The sequence below is a fragment of the Scleropages formosus genome, chromosome 10 (genome assembly GCF_900964775.1).
Source record: "Scleropages formosus chromosome 10, fSclFor1.1, whole genome shotgun sequence".
NCBI lineage: Eukaryota > Metazoa > Chordata > Actinopteri > Osteoglossiformes > Osteoglossidae > Scleropages > Scleropages formosus.
Window position 1 is genome coordinate 28,270,403 of NC_041815.1, and position 20,563 is coordinate 28,290,965.

Here is a 20,563-nt window from a genome sequence, read left to right on the forward strand (position 1 = left end):
GGTCTTGTCGGGCGTGACATCAGACGCCGCAGATAAGGGCTTCGGCCGGGAAAGCGCGCTCCAGTTCGTACGAACGCGTTCCCCGCGCCCTCCCTTCGCTGAGCCCGGAAGTCGCCGGGCCTCTCTTTTCTCCATCTATATTTCTATGCTTTTCTTGCGCGTGCGTGTGTGTGTGTGTGTATGTGTGTGTGTGCATGTGTTCATTTGATTATGATATTAATGTCTATGCTGTAGGGGGTGCGGTGGCGCAGTGGGTTGGACCACAGTCCTGCTCTCCGGTGGGTCTGGGGTTCGAGTCCCGCTTGGGGTGCCTTGCGACGGACTGGCGTCCCGTCCTGGGTGTGTCCCCTCCCCTTCTGGCCTTACGCCCTGTGTTACCGGGTAGGCTCCGGTTCCCCGCGACCCCGTATGGGACAAGCGGTTCTGAAAATGTGTGTGTGTGTGTGTGTGTGTGTCTATGCTGTTTCCGTACCTCATACGACACATTGGCTTTGGCAGAATAACAGGGCCCGTTTATTCTTCACTTTTATTTTAGCAGGATTTTCGCAGCAGCAGCAGCAAAAAAATTAACATTTCTACAAATCTGTGATCATTAAAGTAACAGGGGTGTTAAAAAGTTCATGGCACAGCTTTCCCGATTACATTTATTGATTCGGCTGACACTTTTTTCCATTGCAACGTTAGGGTACGATAATTACTTACCCATTTATACAGCCGGGTAATTTTACCAGAGGAATTCAGGGCGAGTACCTTACTTAAGGGTACTAAAGCTGGAGGTGGGACTTGAACCTATAACCTTCAGGTCCACAGGTAGCAGCTCAAACCACTAGGTTACCAGCAGAACATGAAGATGCACTGAAGTGCACATATAGAAAATATAATGCTGGAGTTGCACGGACAGAAGTGAACACAAGTATTGAAAGCACAGGAAGACACTCTGCAGTTATCCACTGCACTGGGTTAGCGTGTTGCTAATCGCTAATAGCGAATGTATGTTCTGGCCATGCTCGCAATGGCCCCTCCCACCTTCCACATTCAGGTGAACTGGTGTCTCTCAGCTGTCCTTGTGAAGATGTGTGTGAGTGAGTGAGTGAGTGAGTGAGTGATTGAGTGACCAGAAGTGGCTCCTGTCCTGGGGTGACCCCACCTTCCTAGCCTCTATTTACCTGCATTGGCTCTGGATCATAGCAGCATCGGTTATTGATAACTGCTTGCCCACTCCAGGGTCATGGTGGACTAGAGCCTATTCCAGAAGCACAGGCTTTGAGGTAGGATTAAGGTTAGGACGGGTTGGGACACCAGTTTGTTGCAAGATACACGCACTCGTTCACTCACACACACCGAGGGCAACTTCGAGTCATCGGTCCACCTGCAGCACATGTCTTGGGGTTGTGGGAGGAAACCAGAGCACCTGGAGGAATCCCCCGCGAACACGGGCAGAACATGCAAACTCCACACAGACTGAGCCGCTTTTGAACCTGCGTCCCAACGGGCAACCCGGGAGTTGTGAGGCACCAGCGCTACCCTCTGTGTCGTGCGGGCCGGTTCACGGAAATTACTGAGTGAAATAGCTTCCGGAAGCCTTTCCCAGGCATGTGCGAACGAGGGAAATGCATGAGGGACACGCCGCTGTTTGGTAGAACAATGCAGATTGTTCCATAAAGCCTTCAACCACTCCTTTGTTTGCGTGAAACACTGGGCCTGGAGTGAGGATCCGTAGTCGTTACACGTGTGTTAATGTGTGTGAGGTGAACCAGGTGGGCGCCATGAGCCGAGCGCACGGTCTCCCTCATTCCAAAGCGTCCGGCTTCGCGTCATTCAGAGACGTGAACGGCAGAGCCGAGTTCAGGGCGCTGTCCTCCGGAAGCTCTTTCGGAGCCACGTCCCTCAGGGTGATGGCGGGCCGCCGAACCCCGAAGATGTCCCATCGCTCGGGGAGCAGGCCGTGGAGGAAGAGGAAGGATGCCAGGCGGGACACCAGCAGGATGACGGCGAGGGCGGCCAGCATGGTGGTCGTGCGGAAGGGGAAGTACTGCACGTGGACGCCATCCTCGATCCGGCAGCCCGGTAAGATCAAGAGCGGGGGAAGCCGCAGAGTGGGCTCGCCCATGAGGTAGCGCAGCGACACCCCGGCCACGAGGCCCACCGCTGAGCCGTAGCCGTTGGTGTAGCTCGACAGGAAGAAAACGGCCAGAAGTTGGGGGCAAACGACCCCGTACATCATATCGCCGCTCAGGTACCAAAAGACGAACACGGAGGAGGTGGTCATGGCCAGACCGGTGCCGAGCGCTCCGAAGAGCAAGACGGACACCTTGACCACGCACAAGATCTCCCGCTCGGAGGCCTTCTGTGGAGGCAACCAGAAGAGACGCTCTTGGTTCGCAACGGGAGGAGAACGAAACCCCGGAATCTGATCCACTGACATAACCCATCGATATTTTCACACCTGAGCTCAGTTTATTTTTAAGTTTGATATTCTCCTCAGGTAGCTGGAACTTCCCAATTCCATCATCCCAACCGCCACCCCAAAACTCTCACCTTCCTCCTGATGATGTTCTTGTAGATGTTGCGAGCGAAGAGCGAGGAGGAGGACAGGAGGGCGGAGTCGATCGACGACATCACGGCGGCGGCGATGGCCCCGATTCCGGCGATGGAGACGAACGGGGGGCAGAGGTACTGCAGGACGATGGGCAGGATGGAGCCCGCTTTGTCCTGCTCGTAGGGTGTGGGCAGTCCATAGCTGGTCTGGTTCCAGTCTAAGGAAGGAGGCACAAACCACTCTTGGCAAACAAAAAAACGAAGGAACTCCGCTCCCGCGACCAGCCACCGAAACCCGTGTTTCGGTTCCTGCTGAAAGCGACGTTTGGTCTTTTACGTTTCAGTGAATCTCTGAAATATCCGGTACCTGTGGAAGCGGCCACAGCGCCTATGAGGATGGGTGGAACGCCCAGGATGATGCACATGGCAGCACCTGCATAACACGTGATCTGGGCCTGTCTCACAGTGGCGGTGGCCAGGATCCTCTGATAGAGTGCTTGGTAGCAAACTCCACCCATGGTCTACGAAAGGAGGATCATCAAGGAGCATCACCAAGGGCCGATCTAGAAGGTCATCCAGTCACAAGTGTTGCGCCGCCTAGGGCTGAAATTGCCGTAGTACCTGATACCCCAAAGCCTGCTTGAAGTATCGCTTATAAATGTGCATGTTGTAAATATGACTTGTATATAAAACAGTTTTGTTCATCCCTTGCTGACGGTACCAGCATTAGCAGGTCGTCCAGCCACTTGCCCACGTCCCGCAGCTCCAGCCTGCCAATCCAGGGCGGCTGGTAGAGCTCGTTGACGGCCGTGAACGTGATGTCTGCCGATGCCGGGCTGAGGAGCGCGAAGGGCACGCAGAACCACTGTAAATTCAGAGGTCAGGAGAGCCAATTAGCACTCAGCCAATCAGTACTAGGCCAGTCATCGCTCAGCCAATCAGCACTCAGCCAGTCAGAGCTGCATCAATCAGCACTCAGTCATTCAGCCAGTCAGCTCTCAGCCAATAAATCCCAGCTAATTGATGAGCAATAATGCCACAATATTTTAGATGTGAAAATCTTTTTTGTGTATAATTCAGCTTATTGCTTTAGAAATCAGTGTGTGATAAAAGGTGACCACAGCAGTCTAATAGATGTAGTTGGGTTATTTCAATTTATTTACTTATCAGACACTTTTCTCCAGAACAACTTTCAATGAACTCTATGTAGTGTTACTAGCCCACACGCCTTATTCACTGCAGTGACTTACACTGCTAGATACACTACTTACACTGGGTCACTCATCCATACATCAGCGGAACACACACACACACACACACACTCTCTGTCACTCACACACTCTGAGTGAACATGAACAGCATGTCTTTGGACTGTGGGAGGAAACCAGAGCACCTGGAGGAAAACCACACAGGCACGGGGAGAACACACAAATTCCACACAGACTGAGTGGGGATCGAACCCATGTCCTCTCCAGGTGCTGTGAGACAGCAGCACTACTTGCTGTGCCACCCAAATATAAGAGTTACAGTTATAATTATAATCCAAAGCTGTTTCTGCTTCACATTGACCCAACTTGTTCACCGTTGTATATTCTAGGAGCCAAACACTTGGTCATCTGCTGTAGTAAGGAGATTTTTTTGAAGCACTGAGTAAAGACGAGGAATGCCAACTGGTGGCTTTATTCAGACATGGAGTACCACAAGTCACAGGAGATCTTATGGTTCCACAGGCATCTCTGCTCACCAGGCCCAGGAGCATGAGGAATAGCTGGATGACGTCTGTGTACGCCACCGAGTACAGACCACCCAGCAGCGTGTACATGATGGCCACAGCCGCCGAGATGATCACAGCCAAGTGGGACGGTATGTCCAGGATCACGCTCATTGTGCCGCCTGCAACTCACGGCAAGAAAAGCCAAAAGAGTTCATATTCCAGATCAGCAGGTCTTCTCATGCAAGTTCAAAAAGGTTACAGCCGAAGTTCTGGGAACTACCCGTACCCCTTTATCTGGAGGGTCACCACCGCTGGAGGTGGATGCCGAGAGCACAGTAAGCATGGACTTGGTTCTCTCACCTAATGCCGCCAGGATGCAGGCCACCCAGAAAACATCTGCCAGCAAAGACGGAATGAAGAGCACGCTGGTCAGCGTGTCGCCATATTTTTCTTGAAACGGGTCCATAACGGTCACATATTTCCTTTTATGTACCGGTCTGACGAAAAACAGCGCGGCTGTGTGAAAAAAGATCGGGACAGGGTTTTGGGAAAACCAGGACACTCAGCTGGCTCGCTCCTCTCCTCATCTCCAGCACGATTAATGTGTCATTAAGGTGTTAATGTGTAGCACCGTAATATATAATCCATTGCTGCAAAGTAGCTGAGCCAGTGAGGGTGACCGAAAGAAGCACCCGTTGCGTGTTCGACGATAAAGTGGTGCCATAAGATCAGAGGCTGAGGTCGATGTTCATCGGCTCAGGTTGGCCTGTTACCTCCTAAAGAGTCACTGGTCAAATGTGTGGTGACACTAGATTTGAGCTGGAAAAAGAGTGGGATTTAAAGCATTGCATGCATACAACCTTCAACACTTCCCTCCGTATGCATGTGTACGAAGACAATGTTTTTTTCCCCTGAAAGACTAGAGAAAAACAGGAAGGAGTCTTGTGTTGTGAAGGTCAAGTGATCTTCGGTACAAGGAAAGAGTGGAAGAGGTAGTAAATTTGAAGTACATGTTCGGTGCCTGGATACGATGGTCCAGGAGCTTCCCTTACCTACAATGAGGTTGAGGGCGAAGCCAATGGGAGCGATGACCCACAACAAGCCCTTGTTTGGTAGGTAGGTGACTTCAGCATTACCCAGGATGAAGCCTCCTCCTATCCATGTGGCTATGGAGAGATGGGAACATTATTCACTCATGACATACATCATACATCTGAGACCAGAAGGGTGTTGGGTTCAGGCCTTGGGTTTGGTCCCTAATGCTGCTCGCACTCCGGGAACTGTGTAAAACAGTCCTGCGACGTCGCGTTAATCTTCAGAGCCAGAACCCACCGGTGGTTGTGAAGATGCTGACCCAGATGTTCAAGTTTCGCCCGCCCACCATGGCGATCTCACTTTCCTTGCCCGTGCATTTCTTCTCCTCTTTCTTGGACTTCTTGGAGGCCCAGATTCCCGTGCCCAGGACGACCAGGTAAAACACGACCACGGACACCAGACCAGGGATGTTCACCGTCATCTTTAGTTAAAACAGGGGGAGCAAAGAAAGGCGAAAGGAGCTGCATCTCTGAGCCGCCGCTTCATCTCTGCAAATCACTGACTGATAGCGACGCGATGATCCCACACGAGCGCAACATCGCACACGTCAGGAAATTTGATCGGGCAAAATTAACGCTCCCTTCCTTTTTAAACATCTCAGTGTTCGGTGAAAAGTGCAATTTGATTTGTCTCACCGGGAGCTTGAGGTCACAAGTCATGACTTTATGAAAAATCACAGGCATCACTTCTGCTAATGTAATTATCAATGCATTATCAATTACATGCATTAATTTATCAGACGCTTTTCCCCAAAGCGACAAACATCTCATATGAAATACAGTGTGTTCATTACATGAGCAGGAAGAGACACTTAGATGCAAATGTGTGATTCTTAAGTGCAGTTAGTTTGTTTCTTTCCACTGCATGAACCAACGTTCATCACAAGAGTAGCTGCATTACATTTTACCTGCATATCCATGGCTCCTGATCACCTGGTTCGCCACGACCCTGCTCAGGACAAGCAGTTTCAGACAGTGTGTGTGTGTGTGATGAACTTAAGAGGTGATGGGTGAAGTGAGTTTTCAGGCTCTTTTTAAACATGGATAGAGATTCAGCAGTTCTGAGTGAGAGGGGGAGGTCATTCCACCACAACACAGCCAGAACTGAGAACCTCCGTGCTTTAATTATCATCAACGCATTATTACCACTAACATAACAAACACATTGTATTTTCTGCGAGATGTACATTGCTTTGGAGAAGACACACGCACACACACGCTGTCAGAAACCGATTGTCCCGAGCGGGGTCGCAGCAAGCCGGAGCCTAACCTGCCCACATAGGGCGCAAGGCTGGAGGGGGAGGGGACACACCCAGGATGGGACACCAGTCTGGCACAAAGCACCCCAAGCGGGACTCGAACCCCAGACCCGCCAGAGAAGAGGCATAATTCAAACCTGCTGCGCCACTGCACCCCCCATAAATGAATACACGTAAATGTAAATCTCAGAAACACAGTTCAGAGAAAGAAAAAATAGCACTGAGAGGTTAACCAAGATGAACACACACACACACACACAGCAATGTTTAGAGGTACTCGGTCATTTCACTGCATGTTAATAATTCTTAGAAAGTAGGGAATTAATTAAGTGATAAAGGACAAACTTTTGTTTCTTCTCCTCTCTAGAAGGACAGTTGTCAGATGAGTTCCACAGGAGCCTCCAAATGGCACTTGTGCACCACCTGTGGAATACATTTATTCATTTAACAGATACTTTTCTCCAAAGCAATTCCCAGTTAACTCTATGTAGTGTTATCAGCACACATACCTTATTCACCACGGTGACTTACACTGCTAGATACACTACTTACACTGGGTCACTCATCCATACATCAGTGGAACACAAACACTCTCTCTGTCACTCATACACTCTGGGTGAACCTGAACAACATGTCTTTGGAGTGTGGGAGGAAACCAGAGCACTCAGAGGAAACCCAGACAGGCACAGGGAGAACATGCAAACTCCACACAGACTGAGTGGGGATCAAACCCACATCCTCTCACACCATCCAGGCACTGAGAGACAGAAGCACTACTCACTGTGTCACTGTGAATAATCATCACCACGCCCACTTTGAGAGCCTTTCCCACCTGTTTTTGTACTTAACGCTAAATTTACCCTGTTTACCTTACCGCCGCCGTTCCCTTTAACCCTCTTCCTTCCTGCAGTGGCTTTGAAATTTAAAACATAAAATTCTCGGTCGACTTCAGTCTCGTTGACTCAGCTCAGCAGCAGTCAGCGAACAATCCGAGACCATTCGTCACAACACCTACAACGCACTCCTTCCCACTGAATAGCCATGGAAGCACCTGTAAGCGGCTGCATCAATAACTCTAATCAATTACATTGATAATGGAGATGTTGACCACGTGCACGTGCCATTTAAATAACCACATCTTGAGATAATCAATAATATCCAACAGCTTCCAAATATGAGCATCGTCCGTTAAACCCAGACGAAGATGTGTCTCCTTCCACGGTGACTGGTGGAGAAAACGCCGGAAAGAGCGGCATGGTGCGTTACCATGTGTCTGACCACGTGCCACATGTCTGCAAAGAGAGCAAAAGAAATATACGCACACCCCGCAAATATTTCGTGCGACTTCCAAATTGTGAAAACGGCGCTGCTGCAGCTCCCCGAAGACGAGTCGTTGGAGGCCAACTCCAGAAACATCAACGCGGGCCCGATGGACGCTGTGGCACCTGGCGCCGCTTCAGCCGGACCCTCACTGCATCTCCGCTCCACCTGCACCGCGGTATTTATGCCTGGGTCCACTGAGCGCTTCCTCTGATCATCCGGGCGGATCAGTGCCAGGTTCGCTCGTGGTTTTAATTGAGCTGCATCGTGAGCGTCTGGCAGTTATGCAACACACGCACACACACACACACACACACACACACACACGCACACACACACACATGCACACACCCACTGTCCTTCTGCCCTCTCAGCTTATGAAAAAGCACGTGCCCCATTTTTGGTGTCTTAGCCGGCCGAGGACACTGCCTGCAAGGTGCGAAGCCTTCAAACACGTTTGTCCGAACAAACACAAGTGGAGTAAACATGTACAGAACGTCTCAGAGATACTGCGATAACAGACAATGGGCCTTCTGGCTCCAAAGGATCCGCCCTTCTGCAACCCTACAAAGCAAATTCTTTCGGAGGAAAAATAAACACAGAGAAACAAAAACCCTTTTTCTGACAATAATTAAAATAATACTGATGAAAACAATAACAATTTCAAGGGGAATGAAAATCAAGAGGAGACGGAGGCCCCTCCCGCCCCCCTGCGGCGGTGAGTCGAGGTCTGGTGCCGTGACCCGGCTGCACCGCGTTTCCCAAACACGTCAGGGTTATGTTCCACGGTTTCGGTAACAATCATCTCACCGACCGTACCGAACATAGATAGATAGATAGATAGATAGATAGATAGATAGATTTGGTGTAATCTATCTATATATCTATATAGATATATAGAGACTAGATAGTTGTACCATATATGTATATACATATGGTGTACTCTATAAATAGATAGATAGAGAGATAGATAGATAGATACGGTGTAATCTACCCATATGTCTATATGTGTATATAGATATATAGAGAATAGATAGCTGTATCATATATATGTATATACATATGGTGTACTCTATAGATAGATAGATAGATAGACTGGACTGAAGAAATGGAAGTGTGATTTGGTTATTTCTGCTTTTTTGAGCAGAACAATTTGTTTAAACAACTGTAACAACCTGGGTTGCTGAGGAAATTAAATTACTTTTTCTTATTCTAAGAAAATCGGTCAGAGTTCAGAAGCAGCACAAGTTTTCTTTTTTAGCTTTCCTTTGAAGTGAAAAAGAGTTTCCACAAAACAGCACAGGCTTCTCAGTCATTTCTGCCCTTTCGTTATCGTTCAAAGGTGCTTCATGAGGAAAGGTGTTTATGACGGTACACCCTTAAACACAATTTCACTTGGAACAAATATATGTACATTTACCTGCTGCTTTTCTTTAAAGCCACTTACAGTGTTAAGGTTACATTGTACCTTGTAACCCATGTACATTTATTCACTTAGCAGACACTTTTGTCCAAAGCAACTTCCAATGAACTCTATGTAGTGTTATCAGCCCACACACCTTATTCACCACGGTGACTTACACTGCTAGATACACTATTTTCACTCATCCATACATCAGTGGAACACACACACACACACACTCTCTCTCTCTCTCTCTCTCTGTCACTCACACACTATGGGTGAACCTGAACAGCATGTCTTTGGAGTGTGGGAGGAAACCAGAGCACCCAGAGAAAACCCACACAGACACAGGGAGAATACACAAACTCTACACAGACTGAGCAGGGATCGAACCCACATCCTCTCACACCATCCAGGCACTGAGAGACAACAGCACTACTCGCTGTGCCACTGTGCCATTTATGCAGCAGGGTAATTTTACTGGAGCAATTTAGGGTAAGTACCTTGCTCAAGGGTACTACAGCCAGATGTGAGCATTGAACCGGCAACCTTTCGGTCCAAAGGGAGTAGTGCTAATCACGATGCTACCAGCTGTCCCAGTATGTACTGTAAGACATATTATATATTTTTTTAAATATGCCTACAGCATGTATTTCTCCAAGTGGGGGGGTGCAGTGATGCAGTGGGTTTGGCCTGGTCCTGATCTCCAGTGGGTCTGGGGTTCAAGTCCTGCTTGGGGTGCCCTGCAACAGACTGACATTCCATCTCGGGTGGATCCCCTCCCCCTGCTGCCTTGCACCCTCTGTTGCCAGGTTAGGCTCCGGTTCACCACGACCCCACATGGGACGGGTGGCTTCAGTCAGCATGTGTGTGTATTTCTCTGAAGCAGCTTCTAATTTTAACCTACATACAATTATTTACCCTTTTACACAGCTGGGTAGTTTTACCAGACCAATTTATGGTAAGTACCTTGATCAAGGGTGTTAGAGCTGGATGTGGGATTTGAACCTATGACCTTTGGGTATAAAGCAAGCAGTTCCAACCACTACACTACAAGCTGAGTGAATCACACTTCTGCAAATGGACCTCGGTGCTGTCAGCCTGTTTTGTTGAGTCAGAGGGGATGTGAACTTGCGGGAATAAAGGACAGGATGCAATTTGTTACTAACGCGACTAGAATGTAGCAGGAGTGTCCCTGCCACACTGACAGAGCTGGTCCGTAACTTTACCCAACAGGTTCACCGGCATTCTTACCACAACCGAACATGCAACCATACCGCGGTAAGGGGCGAGGCCTCTGGGCAGCTCCACACCAAATCAGCCGAGGAAAGGAGGCGGATATGAATATGACAAAAGACACCTGTTTTTTTCACTTAACCTCAGCGCTGCCCAAAGCGTGACTCGAACCCGCAGCAGCTTCAGTGCTGATAATTGAGCGCCTACATTCAGTGGTTTTAAAAGGTGCCTCCTGTAATGTACGTGCGTGTGTGTGTGTGTGTGTGTGTGTGCGTGTGTGCGCAGCCCATCGGAGGCTCTCCGCTGGGAACGCTGTAATTGGCTCCTAACGATCTCATTAAATCAATTATTACTTCGTCTTTACTCCCGACTCCCCTGGAGAAAAGAACGGAAACTGAGCGGAAAAGTGGAGCGGAACGGAGGCCTGCTGAAATTTGCCACTCCGCTACTTCTCAGCACCGTATGCGTTTTTTCTTTCTTTTTTCTAGAACGTTCTGCTGTATGACACATTACCCACCTGACCAACAGCTACTCTTACACACATGTATGGGCAGGTTTATGATATAGTTATATGGTATATTTAGTATGTTTCAGCTATACATTATAATTACACACACATATATATGTCTTGTGTCTTACTGTTTCTGGAAGCACAGAAATATCCTGCCTGTATGAATATTAACTCAACTATATAATTAAAGTGTATGAAGGTGTTTGTACCTTTATGACATTTTTTCACATATAAGACATGGGTGGACACACATGCGGGTGGCACGGTGCTACAGCGAGTAGCACTGCTGTCTCATAGCGCCTGGGTGGTGCGAAAGGACGTGGGTTCGACCCCCACTCAATCCGTGTGGAGTTTGCATGTTCTCCCTGTGTCTGTGTGGGTTTCCTCCAGGTGCTCTGGTTTCCTCCCACAGTCCAAAGACATGCTGTTTAGGTTCCCCCATAGCATATGAGTGACAGTGTGTGTGTGTTCCGCTGATGTATGGATGAGTGACCCAGTGTAAGTAGTGTATCTAGCAGTGTAAGTCACCACAGTGAATAAGGTGTGCGGGCTGGTAACACTACGTAGAGTTTGCTGGAAGTCGCCTTGGACAAAAGTGTCTGATAAATATTTAAATATAGGAACAAACATATATGGTTAGACAAATTAAGGAGAGAATGGTATTTACTGTTTACCAAAGGGTTTTTTGCATTCTGGAGAAAGCAAGTGACATACTGGTTGGTAACCTGACAGTGGCAGGTTCTGGGTTCCAATCCCACCTCCTCCAGTACCCTTGATGAAACTACTTACCCTGAACTAGCACAGTAAAAATTGCCCATACCATAAATGGGTAAATTAGTGTACGCGCCTTAGTGCACAAACCTCACATCATCAGCCAGCTTAGAGAAACGCATCATTAATATAAAGTTATTAATAATGTTTTGTGTTATTGTGAGATACGATAAGGAAACTTTGCCTTATTCATATCTTCGAAACAAATCCTCGAGCACAAAAAAAAACCGTCAGTGTAAATGTGTGTGTGTGTGTGTGTGTGTGTGTAAAAGTGAACCATTATTGGTTATATTACAAGCCAGAACAACCACGAAATATTAATTATTACACAATGTATGCCAACGCATTCACTAGTAGTAGTAAGTAGTGATTAAGGTGTAAAACCAGGTGGGAACTCGACCTCATCATCCTTTACCGCATTAATCGTTCTGCTTTACAAGTTAAAGAAATGTTAGAGTGCAGAGATACCCTCAGTTCTGCATTTTGTACCCACACACACACACATCATCTGAACCGCTTGTCTCCTGCAGGGTCGCAAGGAGCCGGAGCCTAACCCAACAACACAGGGCGCAAGGCTGGAGAGGGAGGAGACACACCCAGGACGGGACACCACTCCATCGCAAGGCACCCCAAGCGGGACTCGAACCCCAGACCCACCTGAGAGCAGGACCCGGTCAAACCCACTGCGCTACTGCACCCCCCTGCATTTTGTACCGTATTCTCCAATTTAACAGCGTAACATCTAATGACATTAAAACAATAAGTTTTAATAAATGTATATAATAAATAAATGTTTTAATAAATGTGTATAATTCCACTACTGAATAAACAAGCAAATGAAAATGCATTCAGCTAATTGACTTTATGCGGGACTGTCGCTATTTTAACTGGATTCTTTCGATCACTTCAACAAACACGCCATCTGCTGGTGAGAAGAGTTACTGCACAGTGAACGAGGGAAAAGGGAAGAAAAATCTGTCCAAGGCAGTTAAAATATTACACTATAACACATTGCATAATGCGAGAAAAAGCCAAAAATCTGCAGCTTCACGGACTTTAGTACGAGTCAGAGTAACATCGATGGAAACGAACAAAAAGACAAGGTTCGGGCTAAGTGTGCAAGTGCAACAGTACATAGTTTCCAAGAAAAAACAGAAGCACGAGAGGAGAAATATGAAAGGCAGTTTTTCGGCACTTTTTCACTTGATCGTATGCCCTCCTCGCATAGATGTTGCTTTATAATTGTCAGTTTATTGTACATCGTTTCCATAAAGCGTGTGTAAAGGTGACGCACGGGTGCTCCTCGTCCCACGGGTGTGTGTGCAGGGTGTGCGTACAGGGTTGCTGCTGTGCGGCGTGCCAGTCTCCTCAGGCATCTCCTGCCTGCGAAGGAAGGAAAAAACAGTGTTCAGGGTTCTGACTGTCCTTTTAACTCAGTATCGTACCTTTACATACAGTAAATACCTGAGATAATACAGTAAATACAGTAAATACCTGAGATAAGAATACAAAGCAGAAACAGCTCAGGTTGTATTTTTAGTAATTTCAGGATCCGTGACCTGTGTGCTGGGCTGACTCGATGTCCTCGCTGACTGCCTTCTTAGAAATATTTTTATTTCTGTTTTATTTCTATTTTAATTTCTCTTATTATTATTATTAGTTCAAGTAGTTTTCGTCGTCATTCCTCTATACAGCTTGTATACAGTGGAATGAAATGTCGTTTCTATGGAGACCATGGTGTAACACAGAACAAATAACAAATAACATATAATAATAATTATAGAACATAATAATATTATATTATAAATGTTATATAACATATAATAAATATATATTATAATTAGACTTTGATCCTCCCACACCGTTCGGCGCATTGGGCAATATATTATAATAATAATATATAAATGACAATGAAGTTATTATTATTATTATTTCACTTTATTTCATTTCTACAGAACCAATAACCCCTTCTCTGATCCAAAGTGACTCGGTGTAAGGCAGCATAAGGCAGCAAGTCTAACTACTCCGCCCCCTGCTGGCCGTGACATGTAAGAACCGTGACCTGTGAGCGAACTGTAACAGATTCATCACGAACATTTACAGAAAGAGTGAGCTGGACGTCCCTCTTACTCCCTCTGTCCTTGGTTTTTCCACTGTATTTTCAGTGTAAACTCCCTTCGTGAGGCCTTTGCGCTCATTCATTTTACAGAACAGCCAAGTGCCCTTAACTATACGACGTGAACCAGGCATTTACATTTATCCGACGCTTTTCTCCAAACTGACTGACGACGTTTAGCTGTTTACACTGATTTACCCATTTATACAGCTGGCTAATTTTACTGGAGCGATTTCTGGTGAAGTACCTCGCTCCAGGGTTCGGAAGCAAGAGGCGGGATTCGAACCCGCGACCTTGGGGTTCTGCCAGGCCGCAGGAGAGAGCCGATTTTCACCCCATTATCAGCGTCGCTAGAGGTTGTTACGGCAACCTACCTGTCTCTTGCCAATGCAGGTCCCGCACAGACAGCCGAGCAGCCCGTTGATCACCTGTACGAGGCAGAGCAGCGCCTCCACGCAGCCCAGTGCCAGCAGGATGGAGAAGAGCGTGATGTTCCACAGAACCACGTTAGCCGGCCTCACGCACGCTGTCCACAGCGTCTGGTTGGACAAGTAGCTTTCGCTGTGTGGGGGGATGGGGGCGGGGGGCAGAGGACACAACGAGTTAAAAGTCGATCGGCCACTCTGTCCGTCCGTCGTTGAGGCGAGACCCCCGGCGGAGAGACGGGGAGTGCGGCGCGGTGTCACCCTTGGCTCTGGTTGAGGAACGGGTACACGAAGTCCCCCGTCCCCGTGTCACACAGGGGTCCGTCCCGGAGGCCGAGCGCAGAGACCACCACGCAGTACAGAGCCCCCGCGGCGCCTACGACTGACATCGCCATGGAAACCATCATCTGTGAAATGGGGGGTAAATCTCATTCAGTGTGGCACTTAAATTCGTTTTATTCGAGTTACGAGAAACTCTTCTTCTCTGCATTTCCCCTTCAGGAATTTGTCTCCAATAAAATGTATCTATACACAATTAAAAATATAACACTATAATATGAAGTCTCCATTAGCCAGTTGCACAGTGGTTAAAACACCTTTCGTATGAATTGTTACAATGTAGATGCATTAGGACATATATGTAAGTATTCCGAATGTTTTCTAAATGCAAATGTAATGTAAATATGTTTTAAAAAGTAAAAAAAAAAAAAAAAAAAAAAAATTGTGTTTTTTTTTTTCTTCTCAACTTGGCAGGCAGGTGGGAAAAGCACCTGAACTTGCCTTCGTGTATAATGTTTAATCTTTTTATATTTCACTGACAATATTTTATTTCTTTAGGATACATCCGTATCATTATACAGCACCCAGTTAGATTTACACAATCTCAGGAAGCCGTTTGCCAACTCAGCCCACGTGTCCAGTGTTTGAGTGTCACACACAGTCAATATTTCAACGTTTTGGGGTACGATAAAAAATATACAGTAAATATATTCCAATAACATATGTATTATATATACTATGTAATACATTAATATATGTACCCTAACAATATACATGTTGGAACATATATATTCCAAATAATTTAATGTATTATATTATAATTATATATTTTTCAATGACATATGTATTATATGTAACAGATTACATAATACATTAATATATGTACTTTAATATATGTGTTGGAACATATATTTATTATTTGGAATAAATTATATATATATATATATATATATATACTGTATACAGTGGGTTGGACCGCAGTCCTGCTGTCCAGTGGGTCTGGGGTTCAAGTCCCGCTTGGGGTGCCTTGCGGCGGACTGGCGTCCCGTCCTGGGTGTGTCCCCTTCTCCCTCCGGCCTTACGCCCTGTGTTGCCGGGTAGGCTCCGGTTCCCTGTGACCCCGTAAGGGACAAGCGGTTCTGAAAATGTGTGTGTGTGTATATACTGTATATAGGGGGCGCAGTGGCGCGGTGGGTTGGACCAGGTCCTGCTCTCCGGTAGGTCTGGGGTTCGAGTCCCGCTTGGGGTGCCTTGCGACGGACTGGCGTCCCGTCCTGGGTGTGTCTCTGGCCTTATGCCCTGAGTTGCCGGGTTAGGCTCCGGTTCCCCGCGACCCTGTATAGGACAGGCGGTTCTGAAAATGCATGTGTGTATACTGTATATTATAAATTTACTTCAAAAAGTGCAAAAAACCAGTTTGCGGTCCAGTTCTGCCGCCCGAAACCCTTTGCCACATACATGTCATGAAATATTGAAATATTGCGGAGCGCAGCTAAAGAAGTGACGCCGGCCGGACCGCTCGCGATCGTGTTTCTCCGTGGTTTTACAGCTCACGGTGGCGCCACTGCTCACACAGCAGCTGCAGCGCCGGGTGATTTGCGTCGGAAGCACACGATAAGGCACAAGTTCAAGGTTGACGCCGCGTTCGCCTCCGGCACTCGGACCGCGGATGTGGACACGTCCGGAGCCGATGGGCGCTTCGCAGCTTCCGTCCGCCGCGTCTCCCTTCGGCAGGGCCCTGCTGATGGACCTTTGAGCGCGCTAAAGAACGTCACTCGCACGTACAGGTGCGGTGGTTAACGCTCGGCCCAGATGTTGGGCGCAGTGGAGAAGGGGTGGGGGAGGGGAGGGGAGGGGCTGGGGGTGTTAATAAGTGACAGCCGCGGTGTCGCCGCTGTAATCGGTCACTCATCTGCGCTCGATAAAGTGTGAAGTTTCACTTACTCCGCATCTGTTGGCGCAGCAGCCCTCTTCCCTCCCGGCGGCCTTCATCACCAGCGCCGGCAGGAACACCTGTCAATGACACACGACCCGCCCCAAGGTGAACTGAGGATGCGGACCGCCGCGACCGTTCAGTTTGACACTGAACCATGAAGGCGGAACCGAACGAGACCGTATGACCCCCGGTGTCACGCTAATTACCACGGGCTGCACTCTCTGCTTTAGATGAAGCGCTGCGGAGCGTTAACCGCTCAGGAACGCGGTGGCTCACGGACACCCCTTCGCCCGGCATCCTACGTGCAACTTTGGCCCGAGTTTCTCAAAACAAAAACTTTTTCGATAAAAACACAACATAGTTTGGGACGATCATTTCTGGAAAACTCTCAAGTCCTTCCCCCAAATTATGAAAATTAAAAAGCAGTCATATCTCTTTGATGCTTAAGACTATGATAATGAAATGGTTCACTTATTCCAACACGTTTTCCATTCTTCTTGTAATACGGGTTAGATTGGTGGTGTAAAAAAAAAAAAAAAAAAAAAAAAAAATGCAGGAAATACTTAACATATATTTAAATGTTTGTATAATTCAATATTTATATTGAAATATTTATTTGGATACTTCATGTATTTAAATATTTAATGTGCGTTATATGTATAGTGTTTTTATCTCCCAATAAAAATAAATGTGAGAAATACATCCATGAAGGCGCGATGAGTGAGAAGCAGAAGTGGCGGCACACGCGCAGAAACACTTTTTGTGTGTGTGTGTGTGTGTGTGTGTGTGTGTGTGTGCGCGCGTCTCACTCCAGCGTTAATCTCATCTGCTCAGGTTAATCATACACAATCAGGTATGATAGCAGCTGTACGAGTCCGTTTATGAGGAAACTGAGATTTCTGCTCAAAAATGATAAATCAGAGGGTTTAAGACTCAAGGTTTGAGGTCCAGGTGCTGGTGGGGGGTGGGGAGTTGGGGGGGGGGGAATAAAGCCATCAGCGTTTCTGAGCGTCGCCATGAACTTCGGCCCCGTTCGGTCCCTATCTCTCGCTCTGTTGAAAGAGCAGCAGGGCTGGGATTCGGTTTTCGCTCCCGGGGCCGGAGTCTCACCAGGACGCCGCCGCCGACGACGCCGCCGAAGAACCACACGTGTTGCGTGATCTCCTCGCTGCGCCACACCTCCCCGTTGGGGAAGAACAGCAGGACGTTGGCGACGATGGCGCACAGCCCCAGGGGGAAGAGGAGGCCCGCCGTGCATCGCGCGCACTTTCCCGTGCACATCGCGTATCTGAAAAGGACAGCGGCGCAGTAAGAGGAGGACCAGCAGGTGGCGGGGCGGTTAGCGCTTTCACCTTGGATTCAAAGGACCTGGGTTTCAACCCCACCTCCTGCTGGCGTACCTTACCAGTACCTCTGAAGCCAAATACTCTGCAATACCCTTACACCACAGTTATATTTTTATTATTAGGATAGTAGAGCACTTTATGAATCCCTGTGTCACCATCATCATCGCAATCGCTATTTTTATTATAATTATCATTAGTTCATTTAGCAAGTTTGAATCGCTACCTTTGGAATCAAAAGGCTGAGGTTCAAAAGCGACCTTCTGCTGTAATACCCCTGAACAAGGTACTTACTCAGTAAAAATTACCCTACTGTATGAGTGGATGAGTTGTTTTAAGTAAGACATTCTGGGAAAATGGTTCAGCTAGAGAAACAAACTTAATGGCATGACTGCGACACGGCTTTGGCCAATAAAAATATTTTTCGATTCGGCCGCTTCCAGTAAATCGGCGCTGATTCATAAGTTTACCGCACCCGGCACAGTGGCGCGACAAGTAGCGCTGCTGTCTCACAGCACCTGGGTGGTGCGAGAGGACATGGGTTTGATCCCCACTCAGTCTGTGTGGAGTTTGCATGTTCTCCCTGTGTTTGCGTGGGTTTCCTCCAGGTGCTCTGGTTTCCTCCCACACTCCAAAGACATGCTGTTCAGGTTGAGTGACAGAGAGAGTGTGTGTGTTCCACTGATGTACGGATGAGTGACCCAGTGTAAGTAGGGTATCTAACAGTGTAAGTCACTGCGGTGAATAAGGTGTGTGGGCTGATAACACTACATAGTATCCATTGGAAGTCGCTTTGGAGAAAAGTGTCTGATAAATAAATACATGTAAAAGGTTCAAAAGAGAGAAAATCTGACTGAGGCCTTTTGTGCTGTAGGTTGTGGAAAAAATTTTAGACCGAGGGAAGGTGGCACCCAGGGGGACACTCATATGGCACATGTTGCAGCAGTCTTATAATAATCCTGTTCTTACATCGAGTCACTATATTTTTGGTCACAGGCAGTGACAACTATTCACAGCTTTTGAGTGTGCGTGCGTGAGAGAGAGAGAAAGCCTCATTACAGCAAGCTAAGCTGCCGCTCTTACCTGTCTCACTCGCCCAGGACCCTCCCGCTGACAGCTCCTTAGAAAGATCACAATGTGCACTTGGCCGAACGGGTCGACTGTGGCCCCGAAAGGCTGGGAAGAGCGGAAAGTTCCGGAACCTCGTCTGCGAGCTCCTCGGCAGAGTAATGCGAGAGCAAACGGACTGGCGACAGGGGGACAGTGGCACCATTGTCCTGCTGGTCAATGCCCCCCTTGAAGGCCCCCGCTCAATAGGACCTGTACCTGGGGGGGGCCTGGGAACACGTCTGAGCGTCGGCCTTGGAAAAAATGGAAATATTTCATTGAGTTCAGCATCGAAGTTTACAAAATAGCGGTTGTGTGTATTATACCAACAGTCGGTGCACACCGGGTGTGTGTGTGTGTGTGTGTGTGATTTTCCTGGACATTTCTATTGGCTTCTGGAACTAAATCTCCCTCTGAATGATTTTTTTTTTTTTTTTTTTTGTTTTTTAGTCTCTAGTGTGTGTGTGTGTGTGTGTGTGTGTGTGTGCGCGCTCGCTCGGGGGGGAGGGGGGTGTCCGGAGCTGGGGTCAGAGGTGGGTCCTGAGACCCTATTAGCAAACTGCACGATAAACACACATTTTTGTCCTGAAAGGCAGAGCCAGATTACGCTCCTCCGCAGGGGGGGGGGTCATCTGAGGACACGGTAAGAAATTTAGGACAAAATGTAAGTAAATTCACAAACAGAGGGTCAAGTATCACCTAAACAAACACACACAACAACAACAATAATAATGATACAGTAATAATAATAAATTAACGGATAAGTGCAACATTGATTGGAAGAGTTTTTACCACGTGAAACACACACTTAATTTCACATTCTGACTTCTTCAGATTTCACTTATTTACTCTTCTCGTGGCCGACATTTGAGCCCCCCCGTCCCCCGGGTCACGTGGGATGGTGGCAACTGGATGGTCGCCGAGAAAACAAGGTGTGTGTGTTCTTCTTGTTTACTGAAAAACGGAGCACTGGTGAACGTGGTAAAAGTGGTAAACAGATGTGGTACGCAGTTTCCCAGCCGTTTGGCACAATGGGTTGTGCGGGTGGCGCAGTGGTTCGAGTCCCTCCCTTGCCTTGTTTAGACACAGGGAGGTCGCAGAGTCGAATCCCCCCCCTTGAGCAAGGTACTTACCCTGAATTACTCTGGTAAAGTGTTTCTAAGCAGAGTAGCTGTGATAGAAGTGTGAGACGCACTGGCTCAACGAGTAAATCAATCAATGTGAGTATTTCGGGATGCGCGCTGTGGTCGTGGAAGAGTTAAACGCTCCCTGCCGCTCGTTCGCTCCCTCGCAGCGCCTTTCCGTCGGGGGCGCGCAGCCCGTGCAGCCGCCGGACCTCCGACGCGCGCGTCCGCGGGGCGTTCGTGAGCGATCGGTGCGACGGAGCTGTGGAAACTCGTGGGCCGTTTCAGCTCGGACTCCTGGGGGGTGTGGGCGTCTCCAGTTGTGCGCTCTGCGCGCTCCCACCGCGGGGCTCTCAACTCACTTCGCAGACCGGAAAGGGTGTGTGTG

General features: G+C 47.9%; 2 protein-coding genes across 3 annotated transcripts; both read right to left on the reverse strand.

The window, feature by feature from the left end:
• Positions 1 to 449: 449 nt before the first annotated feature.
• On the reverse strand, positions 450 to 8,510 carry LOC108932097 (high-affinity choline transporter 1-like). Of its 2 annotated transcripts, XM_018748291.2 has the most exons (10): positions 7,928 to 8,510; positions 6,951 to 7,028; positions 5,585 to 5,768; positions 5,305 to 5,418; positions 4,613 to 4,768; positions 4,283 to 4,431; positions 3,260 to 3,403; positions 2,906 to 3,059; positions 2,539 to 2,756; positions 450 to 2,347 (listed from the first exon to the last, which is right to left on the reverse strand). In XM_018748291.2, exons 3-10 carry the CDS (start codon positions 5,766 to 5,768, stop codon positions 1,790 to 1,792), a joined length of 1,677 nt encoding a protein of 558 aa, XP_018603807.2. In that variant the 5' UTR covers positions 6,951 to 7,028; positions 7,928 to 8,510; the 3' UTR covers positions 450 to 1,789. The 2 variants fall into 2 exon arrangements, with proteins under 2 accessions (XP_018603807.2, XP_018603808.2); XM_018748292.2 differs by lacking the exon at positions 6,951 to 7,028.
• A 4,549-nt stretch (positions 8,511 to 13,059) lies between these two features.
• Positions 13,060 to 20,563, reverse strand: LOC108932390 (transmembrane 4 L6 family member 1). Its single transcript, XM_018748746.2, has 7 exons — positions 20,185 to 20,563; positions 19,028 to 19,305; positions 17,712 to 17,889; positions 16,610 to 16,678; positions 14,648 to 14,793; positions 14,336 to 14,522; positions 13,060 to 13,228 (listed from the first exon to the last, which is right to left on the reverse strand). The coding sequence occupies exons 3-7, from the start codon at positions 17,880 to 17,882 to the stop codon at positions 13,214 to 13,216; spliced, it is 588 nt and encodes a 195-aa protein (XP_018604262.1). The 5' UTR covers positions 17,883 to 17,889; positions 19,028 to 19,305; positions 20,185 to 20,563; the 3' UTR covers positions 13,060 to 13,213.

Bases quoted from the DNA above. Each gene is read 5' to 3' on its own strand.
- LOC108932390 (XM_018748746.2), bottom strand. From the start codon at position 17,882: ATGTGCACGGGAAAGTGCGCGCGATGCACGGCGGGCCTCCTCTTCCCC. The intron at 14,794-16,609 runs GTAAGTGAAACT...CCCATTTCACAG, and splicing joins GCTGCGCCAACAGATGCGGA to ATGATGGTTTCCATGGCGAT. The intron at 14,523-14,647 runs GTGACACCGCGC...CCCCCCACACAG, and splicing joins TTCCTCAACCAGAGCCAAGG to CGAAAGCTACTTGTCCAACC.
- LOC108932097 (XM_018748292.2), bottom strand. From the start codon at position 5,768: ATGACGGTGAACATCCCTGGTCTGGTGTCCGTGGTCGTGTTTTACCTG. The intron at 3,404-4,282 runs GTGAGCAGAGAT...CTGAATTTACAG, and splicing joins TCCTCATGCTCCTGGGCCTG to TGGTTCTGCGTGCCCTTCGC. The intron at 2,757-2,905 runs GTACCGGATATT...CTCCTTCCTTAG, and splicing joins CGCTGTGGCCGCTTCCACAG to ACTGGAACCAGACCAGCTAT.